The sequence below is a fragment of the Panthera leo genome, chromosome B4, assembly GCF_018350215.1.
Source record: "Panthera leo isolate Ple1 chromosome B4, P.leo_Ple1_pat1.1, whole genome shotgun sequence".
In the NCBI taxonomy this organism is placed as follows: domain Eukaryota; kingdom Metazoa; phylum Chordata; class Mammalia; order Carnivora; family Felidae; genus Panthera; species Panthera leo.
Genome location: NC_056685.1, coordinates 40,539,669 through 40,552,145, shown reverse-complemented (window position 1 = coordinate 40,552,145; position 12,477 = coordinate 40,539,669). Strand labels below are relative to the sequence as shown.

General features: G+C 52.7%; 1 protein-coding gene across 1 annotated transcript in view; it reads left to right on the top strand.

The window, feature by feature from the left end:
* VWF (von Willebrand factor) overlaps positions 1 to 12,477 on the top strand; it is a 137,783-nt gene that overhangs the window by 46,027 nt on the left and 79,279 nt on the right. Inside the window, exons 11-16 of the mRNA XM_042945594.1 lie at positions 1,651 to 1,787; positions 2,210 to 2,348; positions 3,460 to 3,560; positions 7,048 to 7,243; positions 7,876 to 8,091; positions 12,088 to 12,328. Of these exons, the coding sequence (XP_042801528.1) occupies positions 1,651 to 1,787; positions 2,210 to 2,348; positions 3,460 to 3,560; positions 7,048 to 7,243; positions 7,876 to 8,091; positions 12,088 to 12,328 (1,030 nt within the window). The remainder of the gene's footprint in view (positions 1 to 1,650; positions 1,788 to 2,209; positions 2,349 to 3,459; positions 3,561 to 7,047; positions 7,244 to 7,875; positions 8,092 to 12,087; positions 12,329 to 12,477) is intronic.

The window sequence follows — 12,477 nt, the reverse complement described above, 5'->3', positions numbered from 1 at the left end:
GTCAGGAATCAGGGAGAAAGAACAAACACATATTTCTTGTTATTGCAGAGGGTGATGCTGATAATGAGGTGGGCCTCCCTATTTTCTCCTAATTTCTTCTGGGCTGAGTGTAGCTTCCTGGCCCATGCCATTTTGGAAGGGTCAGCTGCCCTGGGGACCAGTCAGAGGACACTCAGTAACCTGAGGCTACTCTCCCTTACCCCTGCCTTCCAACACATACCAAAGGCAGGACCACACCTGGGCCAAAGCTGTGCCTGCTGCACCCTTCAATGAAAATGCAGGCATGAGAGGCAGGAGGTGGTGGTGGTGGCGGGGGGGGGGGGGGGGAGGGTTGCTGTGGAACTTGTCTTGGGCAGATGGGGACCAGAGATCTCCCTGCAGTCTCTGGGAACCCACTGACCGTGCGACTGAGCCCAGCATCAGCCCCTGGGGATGGGTCGAGGTGGGACTGGCTATAAGATCCTTGTAAGAGGAACTTCAGGTTTAGACAGGATTAGTGCTGTAGAGAACAGATGTCTGCTGTTTGGAGGTCAAGGGTGACTGAGTAGGAAGGAGGGCCCCTACTTTATGGAATGGCCATGGTGTGTGTCTATATTTATTTTTCTAAAGAGTAGAAGGCACAGATGAGAGGAAATACATAAAAAGAGATTTGGGAAGAGATCCAGATCCACACTTTAGCTTCAATGGGTCCATTGTGGGTTCCGGAGATGGGATTGCCCTGAGTTGGGGTGGGGCCTGTAGGGAATCACTGGAGACATTGGCAGAGGTCCCCCCTGCATGGACACTTGCCAGGATGTGTGATCTCTGGTCTGTGGTTCACTGGGCCAATGGCATGGCTGGATTGTGGTCTGGGGGAGGATGGAGGGGGTTCAGGTGGAGGGTGAGCTGAGGGCTCCGAGTTGTGGGGCAACAAAGGGGTGTCCTCGTACCCACCCACAGATGTGTCAGCCTGAGCTAGGAAGCTGGCTTGGGTGGTGGTGAGATCATGGGCAGATGGCCTCCTGGCCCCCCATTGGCCCCAACTGAAGTCACAACAGGGGACTTGCCCACGAGGAGACCTTAGGGCCACCCCTCAGCTGCGGGGTGAGGATGGCACCTTGGTCTCTGCCCTGCTGAGCTCAGAGAATGCCCGCCTCACCCCTCCTCTGTCCCCCATCTGGGCTGGCCTTTTAACCTGCTTGCCTTAGGGGACTCTCATGGGTGGGGCTGTGCCCTGTGCCCCCCTCCCCCCACAACACCAGTGCAGAGAAGGGCCTGTTCCTGGACCAAGCGACACCTGACCCCAGCAGAGCCAGATCCTGTGGGGCGGCTGTAGGGAAGGGCTGGGAGTCACAGTGAACTGAGAACAAGGAGCTGCGGGTTCTGGGCTGGGCTCCACCACTGACTGCATGTGGCTGTCACTTCCCTTAGTCCTCCCTTCCATAAAGTGAGACATTGATCCGAAGATCCTACTGTAACCTCTCATGGACTGAGGAGAGGGACCCGAGTTAGAGTCCTCCTGTGGAACACGTTTTCAGACTGGTGTGGGGAAAAGAACATCTGGAGTTTCCACTTGGGGTGCCTGGGTTGCACGTGCATTCCACCTTTGCCACCTCCGAGGGGCTTCCGCACCTCCTCCTGCTCTTACCTCCCTCCTCTGTGTCCCTCCAGGGGAGTGTCTCGTCACAGGACAATCCCACTTCAAGAGCTTTGACAACAGGTACTTCACCTTCAGTGGGGTCTGCCAGTATCTGCTGGCGCAGGACTGCCAGGACCACACCTTCTCTGTTGTCATAGAGACTGTCCAGGTGAGCTTGCCTGCCACGAGTCAGGAAGCTGTGACCGGGGTTGGGGCAAGGTTGTCCCGTTTCCTTCATGAGCTGCCGGGGTACATGCTCCAGAGACCGAAGCAAGGAGGGGAAATCTAGAGGGCACAGGGCTCCCCGCTGAGGATTGAAGTCCCAGACTGGCTTTGGAACCATAGGCCCAAGAGTTCTTTATAAAGACTGGAGCAGGACTGGGAACGGGTGTGGGGAGTCGGGCTCAGGGCCGTGTTCTGGCACACCTCCAGGGGCCCACTCACAGAGACCGCTCCATGAGAATGGAGCTGCTTCTCCTAAGAAGACCATACGCTGTGTGGGGCTGTGCTCTTTCTCTGAGGAAATGGGTCCTGGGCTGGGGCACTGGTCTGGGGATGTGGTGACATCACTCTGTGTGCCGCTCTTGGCAGTGCGCTGATGACCCTGATGCTGTCTGCACCCGCTCCGTCACTGTCCGCCTGCCCAGACTGCACAACAGCCTTGTGAAGCTGAAGCATGGGGGAGGAGTCTCCATGGATGGCCAGGACGTCCAGATCCCTCTCCTGCAAGGTGTGCTCCCTCCTCCCCCAGGCCTGGGGCGGGTGCAGCTCACCTACAGAGCTCCTGCCCCTCAGCAGTGCTCACTGCCCACCTCTTCTGTGAGGAGAGCTAGCTTCGGAGGGGTGGGTATCCTCTATCCTCGGCATGCATCCTTTCAAGAAAGGAAGGCTTCCTGGAGGAGGAGGAGGATGGGTGGAGGAAGCTGGCTGGAGGCAAGGGAGCTGCTCTCTGGCATGGAAAGGGCGCAGAGGGGGAAAGGGGACCAAGAAGGTTTTCACTTGGCTTGAGCCAAAGGGGCGAGTTGAAGGTTGGGCACGGTGGTTGGAGCTCTCCTTTGAGGTGGGAAAGGAGCAGAGGCTGACGTGGAGAGGTTAGGGGGTGGCTGGTGATGGGTCAGACCAGAGGATATCGTGGGGCAAAGCCAGGCGACCCCGTGACCTGTGGGAAGAGCCGACCTGTCCAGTGACTTTGCCAGTTGGCACCACACCCTTTTGAGCAGTGTAATTGCCACCTTCACCCTCAAAGTGGCTGTCAGATCCTTCCTATTTCTTTCCCATGACCTTCATGGACCATGTCGCCCATTATCCTGGCATTGACCACAGCACGTCCACCTGTGTTTAATGCTGTCTGAGTCTCCCCATGAGGTACCTTCCTCCAGGGCAAGAGATTATGTCTCCTACCTCGTCTCCAGTGAGAACTGCTGTATTCAACCACACAGCATCGCTCAGACATGACGACTGAGTAACTCAGCCTAGAAGTGGGGTGCAAGGCCAGAAGGGCTTGGGGAATACTCAGGGGTCAGGGGTTCAATGGGAGGCAGAGCCTCAGAAGCCAAGGATGCAGAAGCCTCTGCCGCCTTCTTGTGGCAGTGGAGTGAATGGCAGGCTACGGCCAGGGTACAGGGGCACCTTTCTACGGCACCCAATTTGTACTACCTCCTGATTATCCTTTCTCCTGAGACCCCGTTAAGCCTCATGGACATCCCCATCTGCCCCCAACTCCTTGATTTCATTGTTACAGTCCTTCGTGAGATACCCCGTCTCTTCCCACTATACATCTGCCTGTCACCACCCTGCCCTCTCCCCATCTCAGCCTAAATCCTGTCCCTGCTCTGTTCCAGGTGACCTCCGCATCCAGCACACCGTGATGGCGTCCGTGCGCCTCAGCTATGGGGAGGACCTACAGATGGACTGGGATGGCCGTGGGAGGCTGCTGGTGATGGTAGGTGCCCTCCCAAACACTGCTTCCCTGTAGCCTGGACCTTACAAAGTTCTTCTTGTGCTCTGGCAGAGCTCTGGCTTTATGTGGTGGGAGAAGAATTCCTCTATCCCCAGGCCCTACGCCCCCAGAATAAGGAACAGGCCTCTCTTGTTTATGAGAGGCTGGTGTTTGTTGTCTGGACACCCCTTGTTTGCCCTGGGGGTTCTCCCTTCTGGGGCTCTGGTACCCCAAGGTCCTCCAGACTGGGCTGGCTCCTGAAGGGCTAGGAGGTAGCCTTTGGTGCCCAGCCTCCTGGCTGCAACAAAGCTGGGGAGCAGGGGGTGTCTCTCAGGGGGTGCCCGCTGTGGGCAGCAAGGGAAGAGCCCATCTGGAACTCGCAGCCAAGGTCCCCTGTTGTGCACCCTGGGGGAGAAAGCCATCCTACTGCCCAGTAAGTTTGCCCTGGGAACTGCCAAATCCTTCCCCCGTCCCTGGGTGTCTGTGGTCTGGGGGGCCACTTCCTTGTGTTCTCCATGGCCCCAGAGTCACATTTGGGTAGCAATCCATAGATTTCAACAGGGCTTCCTCTCTGGAAATTTCCCAGAGCAGATGGGCAGTGTGGTTGCCACTGCCATTTTTATAAATGAAGGAACCCAGGCTCAGGTGAGTCAGGACACGTGCCCAGGACTACGCACGTGATTGGTGGTGGAGCGGGATCAGCTCTCTGGCAGTGTCATTCCTGCTGGACCAGAGCTTCTCATTTCTTGGTCTTCAGATGACTTTGTACTCTTAAAAATTATTGAACACCCCAAGATCTTTTACAGAGGTTGTATCTGTCAATATTTACCATGTTGGAAATTAGAGAATTAAAATACATACTTATGAATTCACTTAAAAAATAACAATAACAATATATCGTATGCCTGAAACTAATATAACAATGCATGCTAATTACACTTCAATTGAAAAAAACCCAAGCAAAAATAACAATAATAAATCCACTACATGTTAACATAAACAATAATTTTTTTTGAAAAATAACTATGTTTTCCAAAGGAAAAATAAGGAGTGAGAAGAATATTATTGTTTTACATTTCTGCCAATTTCTTTAATGGCTGGCTTAATAGGAGACAGCTGGAGACTTGCATCTCCTTCTGCATCCAGTCGTTTGCAACATTATGTGTCATGTAGCCTCTGGAAAATTCCACCGTACACTTGTAAGAACATGAGAGGGAAAAAGCTGAATAACATCTCTGTATGATTAGGAAAGTAGTTTTGGCCTTGTGGACACCTTGAAAGGGCTTCAGGGACCTCCATGCCCCAAAGGGTCCCAAGACCTCAGTTGAAGACCATAGCGCAGGAAGATCTCGGAGAGCTTCTTGTCAGCCTCTCCTCTACAGTTAGAAATAAAACCCATCATTTCTGGAGCAAGAAAGAACTCACCCGGGTCTCATGGTCTTTTGGTTACAGAGTTAGGATCAAAATTCAGGTCTCCTGACCCCCGACTAACTCACCTCCACACCCTGGTCTTCAGAAAGGGTGCCTCCCACCCTGCCATTGGCCATACCACATTCTCTAACCTCTCATGTCACAGTAAGGGTGCTCTTGATCTGAGGGCTGAGCCTACCTCTGGAACAAGCCAAGGGGACCCAGGGGACAGAGGAAGATACTGCCTTAGTGGGGATAGTGTGACAGCAGGCCTGGGGGTGACCAGAGGGACTTTGTGGGGGAATGAGGGTACTCACGGTCTGGGAATGAGGAGGAAAGAGAGGATGCTGAGGCACAGGTGGAGGGAGTGAAGACATCACCTGTTTCGCTGCTCAGGTCAGGGCTGGCCTTGACCGCAGGCATTGCGTTTCAGCTTGTGCCCTCAGAAGAACCTCATTCATTCACGAACTTGCTCAGTCATTTGTTCAACACATAGTTAGTGAGTGTCCAGAGGCACCATTCTAGAGGACAAGGCTACAACTGTGAAATTCCACAGACAAGGATCCCTGCCTCACTTAATTTATGTTGTACTGGGGGAAGACAGACGATAAACCAACCAAACCAGTAAATTATATCGTATATTAGAAGGAAATCCTGAGGAGGTGAATAAAGCAGAGAAAGGGACAAAAAGTGTCAGGGTCTGAGCATTTACATTTTAAATAGGGATGTTAGGGGGCACCTGGGTGGCTCAGTCAGTTAAGCATCTACAGCTCAGGTCATGATCTCATGGTTCATGAGTTCAAGTCCTGCTGAGCTGTCAGCACAGAGCCTGGAGCCTGCTTCGGATTCTCTGTCCCCCTGTCTCTCTGCCCCTGCCCCACTCGTACTCTGTCTCTCTCTCTCTCTCACAAAAATAAAATTTAATTAAAAAAAATAAAAAAAAATAGGTCAGGGAAGGCCTGGGTGCCTAGTGTGGCCAAACTTGAAATTTGTAAGGCAAACAGGGAAACGTTACTTTATTCTCTTCTAATGGCATTTCCTTGGGTACATTTTATATGGGTCCGGAACCTTCCACTAGATTGTTCATCTTGCATCCTGTGAAGTCATAGCTGGAAGCTGAAAGGGGCTCCAAGAGATGTCCGTAGGAGCTCAGTTCTAGTGCATGATGGTTTCAACACAGGGAGGTCATCTGGCTGTGTTAATTACATGCAGAGCAGGAGTGAGGATTCTGGGGTCCCAGACCTGGTTCCATCTTTGAATCAGGGCCGTCTCAGTAGAAACCAGCAGCTGCCCCAAGCTGTAAAGTGTGAAAGGCAGGTTTAACTCCCCAGCTTGTCTGTGAGTATGCACTTTGGGCTCAGAAGGACGGAGAACAAGCCACATGCTGATGGCCTAGAGTTTGACCTCCAGAACCATCCTGGTCACCCATAGTGGGCTGCCCCAGATTCCTTGCTGACCCTACCTCCTCTGATCACACCACCTAGAGTCCTCCTTGGTCATGGTCCTTTCTTCCCAATGACACTCAGCGGCTGAGTCAAATTGAGATGGGAAGGTGTTGTTCTTTGTCACTGGGACTACTTGGACCATAATGGATTCAGCCTGCTTCACCCACACATGTGACCGATATAAGTGTTCAGTAAAGGGGTGCTGACTTTGCACTTGATTCCGTGGGTGTCAGGGCTACCGCGTCTCCTCTGACAGGCGAGGGTGGCACAGAGCCCTCTGGACTAGGGCTCAACCTGGCTACTACTTCTAGCTCTGCCACCACCTCTGACCTTAGGCCAGTCATTTTCCTCTCTGGGACTCAGTGTTGCCATCTTTAAATGGCTAGATCTCTAAAATGCCCCCTGGCAAGACTGCTCTCTGGGCTGATTTAAGAGCAGGGATATTGCTGGTGGTAAACCTACACTACAGTTAGCTTTTCTTCCCTCTATAGCCTCGGACTCGGCTACGGTTTATTAAGTTCGTATTTATTTTTCACCCCGGGGAGCTCTTTTTGATTACAACTATCTCATTAGTGACTGGAAGCTGTGGCTGCTTTGGCCACCACGGCTCCAGGGTAGTCTGCCTCTCCCTGCAGCTGTCCCCCATCTATGCGGGGAAGACGTGCGGCCTGTGTGGGAATTACAATGGCAACAGGGGTGACGACTTCCTCACGCCCGCTGGCCTGGCCGAGCCCCTGGTGGAGGACTTCGGGAACGCCTGGAAGCTGCACGGGGACTGTGAAGACCTGCAGAAGCAGCACAGTGATCCGTGCAGCCTCAACCCGCGCCTGAGTACGTAAGCCTGGGGGGCAGGGGGGCCTCGCGGAGCCCTGAGGTGTCTCCCGGGTTCCAGTGCATTCCATGGCACCAGTGCCCCCACTTTTGGGGGACAGGGGCACTTGGCTTTTACCATCAGCATTTGATTATCTGCATCTGGATCATTTATTCTTCAACGGCCCTTGATTGTGCACCCTCCGTGGGCGGAACCCCGGGAAAGACGAGAATAGTACATGTTTCCTGTCCCTGGACCTTCGCAGTCTGTTGGAGCAGCAGCCACACAGAATTAAATTATCGGAGGATAAATGCACTGGGGTGGCCATTTGCAGGTTGATCTGTGACATCATTTCAGCCCTGCATTCATTTCCCTCTCTTACCCAGCCCATCGTGGAACTATTTCTCCCGTCTGTCCGTGGGTGGTGTGCTCTGGAAATGCAATTTATTATGTATTTAAGCCAAACGTAAAGTTTATTGGTTGCAGGAGAAAAATCACAGTGATTTCCAGTCGCTTTGCAGCGTGCTGCCGAGGGGGAAGCCGGGTGGGGGATTTCAGAGTAGGATTGGTCACTGCCGTCCAGGGGCGGGAGCTGCGAGGGCGGGGGCGGGGCCCCGGCCAAGCCCGTGTGCTGCTCTCTCTCCCGCCACAGCCAGGTTTGCGGAGCAGTCGTGCGCTCTGTTGACGTCCTCCAAGTTCGAGGCCTGCCACCGCGTCGTGAGCCCTCTGCCCTACGTGCAGAACTGCCGCTATGACGTCTGCTCCTGCTCCGACGGCAAAGACTGTCTCTGCAGCGCCGTGGCCAACTACGCCGCAGCCTGTGCCCGGAGAGGCGTGCACATCGGGTGGCGGGAGCCCAGCTTCTGTGGTGGGTGCCCTCCCTGTCCGCCAGCTCTCGCACAGCCCAACCCCGCACAGTTCTCCTCGGATGTCCTGCGTGCGGCTCGTTCTTTTCACGGCAGTGTCTCTGCGTTATTGCTTTCAGAACCGGGCCCAAGCGCATTTGGCAAGCATGGGTAGTGAGAACTGTTTATTTGCAGCCGCCCTCTCCTCCACCCCCCCCCCCCCCCCCCCCACCCCCCCAACTCCTGCGGGACAGGCGGTGGGGACTGGCTCTCTCACAGGACAGTGTGATTACTCTAGCCTGTTCCGGGAGGGCGAGTTGCATCCCTCTGCCTGGTGGTGGTCTAGAACCTTGGAGTTCCTGGGAAGCAGAGATTTCATGTGGCTGCTGCCACCTAGTGTTGCATACATGTATGGCCAGGTGGAGGAATGAGGGAGTCCCAGATCCCAATGGGTCTCTGCACTCAGGTGTGGGGAATGCACCTGCGGATCCTTTGCTTGTAACTCCAGCCAGATGATCAGTACACTCCTGGCCCACATCTCTGGCATTGATAGAGTTATGTAAAGTTGAATGACATCAATGTCCCCAGCTGACTTTGGAGTCTCACTCTGCCATGTTAGATTTCTGCCACCACGGCTGGTATCTGCTCCACATTCTGGACCCTCGAACAGCTAGATTGTGCTCACTCTGTTGTTGGTGGTGCTGCACGGGGAACATGTGCCGAGTGCCCAGCATGGTCAGGCAATGCCAGTGGTGTAGAAACTGCCTCCGTACTAGGTGACTGTCACACTGAGTAAAAGGATAATGAGATTAAGGCAGAGGCAATCAATCAAGGAAGGCTTTCTGGAGGTGGTGTACTCGACCAGGCTTTAAAAAGTCACCATCTTGGCAGAAAAGAGTTGTTCCACAGGCGGATAGTAGTAGTGATGCATGGAAATGAGGAGGATATTCTGGGAGGATGAGGTGTCGTGAATATTCTGATTTTTAGGGTGAAGTAGATGTGCGTGGAGACTAATATGCCCGTGGTCCTGGCAGAAGCAGGGAAATAGGAGCTATGAGAGGCGGAGAAAGGTCCTAATATATATCACGTATTTGAAGAAGCTTAGGTACAGGGCTCTAGAAGTGTCACTATTGGGGTCTAATGAGCCAACTCATGTTTCAAGTCTAAGCAGTGTCCTAAAAAAAGAGGAGCAGAGACAGAAGTGAGGATGAAAGGGACCACGTGTATGCATGCATGCAGTTGTGCCTCCCTGTTCCTCTGGGTCGGGGATGCCAGAGTCATGGCCAGCAGCCGGAAGAGCAGAGTCTGAGGCCTTGCTGGAACTTGCGGGTGACTTCCCCGCCCTGCGGCCTTGAGCCCATCATCTCCCCCTCCACACCTCAGTTTCCTCATCGGGGTTTGCTGTTTAGAAACTGGGCAAAGTAATGAGGAAATGGCGTGCTGTTCATGACTATGCTTTGGTTGTCCACCAATATTAGAAATACTGCATTATCAGTGTGCTACAGCATCTGAAGGATTTCCTCATTTAGGATGTTCTCCCAGATCACTGAGGGCTTACCGGCACGTTCTGTAATCTCATGAAAGCTGCTGTCCTTCACCTCCTGAGAACAGAACAAAAGGGAACAGGCTGAGACTGTGGGAGCAGGGACTGAATTTGGAGGCAGAAAATGTACGGGTGGTGGGAAGTTTTCTGTCTCTATGGGCTTATGTGGAGGTGAACCAGCGAAGAGGCTGGCCAAATGGTCCTGGAGGCCTGAGCCCCGAGGAGGGTGGGCAAGACTCCTGGGTTCCTGACTCCATCCTGTACCTCATTTTCTCCCTGAGAAATGAACAGAGCTCCCTACACCACTAACTCCATCCTTAAGAAGAGCCCCCATCAGCTGGGGATGCTCATGAAGCAAGGAGTGATCATGCTGTGAGGAGATTGGGAGAAGCATGCTTTGTTTTGCTTGTTACTTGGTTACATTTCCTTTGGGAAGAAAAGAGCATAGGCTTCTTGTAGATGGGGATCAAGTCTTAACCACTTCTGCCTCCATGAGCCTAGCACAGCCCCTGGCACACAGTGGGAGCATGAGAAACGTCTGTTAAACTGAGGTGGCCACTGCTCCTTCTGGGGAGGAAGCCCAGAGGAGAAATTCAATACGGCTCGAAGCCAGTTCTAGAGACATCTGTCAGAGAGAAAAAGCTCTCTGCTCCAGCTGCTCCTTAATAGGTGAATGAATGTACCCTTAATATCACAGGTTCAATGGATTGAAAGAGAGTTGCATTTTAATTGCCCAAAACACCCCATCTTAACACACCCTGTTCTCAATACTCATCCACTGACCCAACCTCTCTGCTGGTTCAGAGAAAAACCCATGTCTAATATGGTTATGGAGCCCCCTCCCTTCTCAGATCCCCTCAAATACTAAACCCTGAGCAGGTGCAGGAGGGGAAGCCTACAGGGGCTCTCCAGGTGTTCTCACCCCCATGTCTGAGGTTCACGGCCAGGGCTTCCTTTTACACTTTCTGTGACACATTTTGCCAGTGGGTGTCCACTGTAGAAATGGATTCTAACAGAGAGGGCAAGGTTTCTAATGGTCCCAGCAGGAGTGTCCTCAGAGTGAGGTGGTCATTTCTTGGATAGGAGCTGATTAGCAAGAAGAAAGCCTTTAGAAAGGGCAAAGCACTTCCCACGCCCCCAGTAAAGGGTTTCCTCATCGGGGTGCTCACGGTGTTGGCCAGAATCCAGGAGTGCTAGGTCTTCTTAGGCCTGGGCATTCATCTGGAATACCCCTCCCATCTGGAGCCCCCTGAGCTGGGGCTGTGTTTCCGCAGTCGTCATCATGATAAAACAGCCGTGAGCATTTACCATGTGCCAGGCATTACTCTGAACTTGTTAGCTCCCTTAACCTTGACAACAATCCAGGTGGGTGTTAGTCTATTCCAGTGAGGAAACTGCTCAAGGTCACAGCGTAACTAACTAATGGCAGAACCAAGGCTCGAACCCAGGAATTTGGGAGACAGAGCCTGTCCACTTCCCTGTATTGCTGCTTTGGCACACGTCCTCTTGGGTCTTGTCTGCTGTGCTGTTTCTCTGTGGGAAGAGGCCAGGGAGAGTGAAGGAGGGGAGGAGACAGGGCTGCCCACCTGGCTGAGGCAGGCACAAGAGTGTCCCCGCACTTTGTGGCTGTCCTCAAAAGCATGGCTCCTAAGGGGTTGTTTCCTTTGTAGAGCATAATGGTTAAGAGCATGAGCTCTTGGTCATAGAGAGCTGGGTTTAAATCCTGCCTCTGCTTCTTCCTGGGAGGCATGACCTTGACAAATTACTTAGCTTATGTTTGAGTTTTCTTACTCGTAAGAAGAGGGCTATGAGATCTAATTCAATGGGAGGCGTAAAAGGCACAGAAGCTGGTGAAAAGCAGGATATTCAGTAGATGCTCAATTATCATCATCCCAGGAGAAATGCCCTTGCCTGTCATGCCCAGTTCTTTTTTTTTTTTTCCTAGTTTTTTTTTTTCTTTATTTTTTTTTTTTATTTTTTTTTTAGTTTATTTATTTTTGAGACAGAGAGAGACAGAGCATGAATGGGGGAGGATCAGAGAGAGAGGGAGACACAGAATCTGAAACAGGCTCCAGGCTCTGGCTGTCAGCACAGAGCCCGACGCGGGGCTCGAACTCACGGACCGTGAGATCATGACCTGGGCCCAAGTCGGACGTTTAACCAACCGAGCCACCCAGGCGCCCCGCCCAGTTCTTTTTAATATTCACAGTGTCAAAATCCACCTGATTTCTACATGTCCCAGACTTCAAGGATTCAGAGACCACTAAAGCAGGATCCCCCTAGTTCAGCAGAGGGGAAACCGTGTGCATTCATTATTATCATAGGCATTTGTGAGCATGACAATACAGTTTTGCTCCTGGTAGGAAAGGAAGGTAGTGATTGTACAGATACAATTGGGGTTACAGGTCCTAGAAAGACAGTCCTTGTCATCTGCATGTTTCCACTGAGGCCTTCCTTTCCCTTGCCTCTCTCCCAGCGCTGAGCTGCCCACAGGGCCAGGTGTACCTGCAGTGTGGGACCCCTTGCAACATGACCTGTCGCTCCCTTTCTTACCCGGATGAGGACTGCAATGAGATCTGCCTGGAAGGCTGCTTCTGCCCCACAGGGCTGTACCTGGATGAGAGGGGAGACTGTGTGCCCAAGGCCCAGTGCCCCTGTTACTATGACGGCGAGATCTTCCAGCCTGAAGACATCTTCTCAGACCATCACACCACGTGGTAAGTGCATGCAGCAGGACCGGGGACCTCAGGAATGGCAGGGCTTGAGAGGAAAATGGTCCTCCAAATCCTTCATTTTGTGGGTGGGAAACTGAGGCCCAGGGAAGAAAGTGCCTTGCCCAGACTTGCACGGCAAGTCAGAAGGAAAG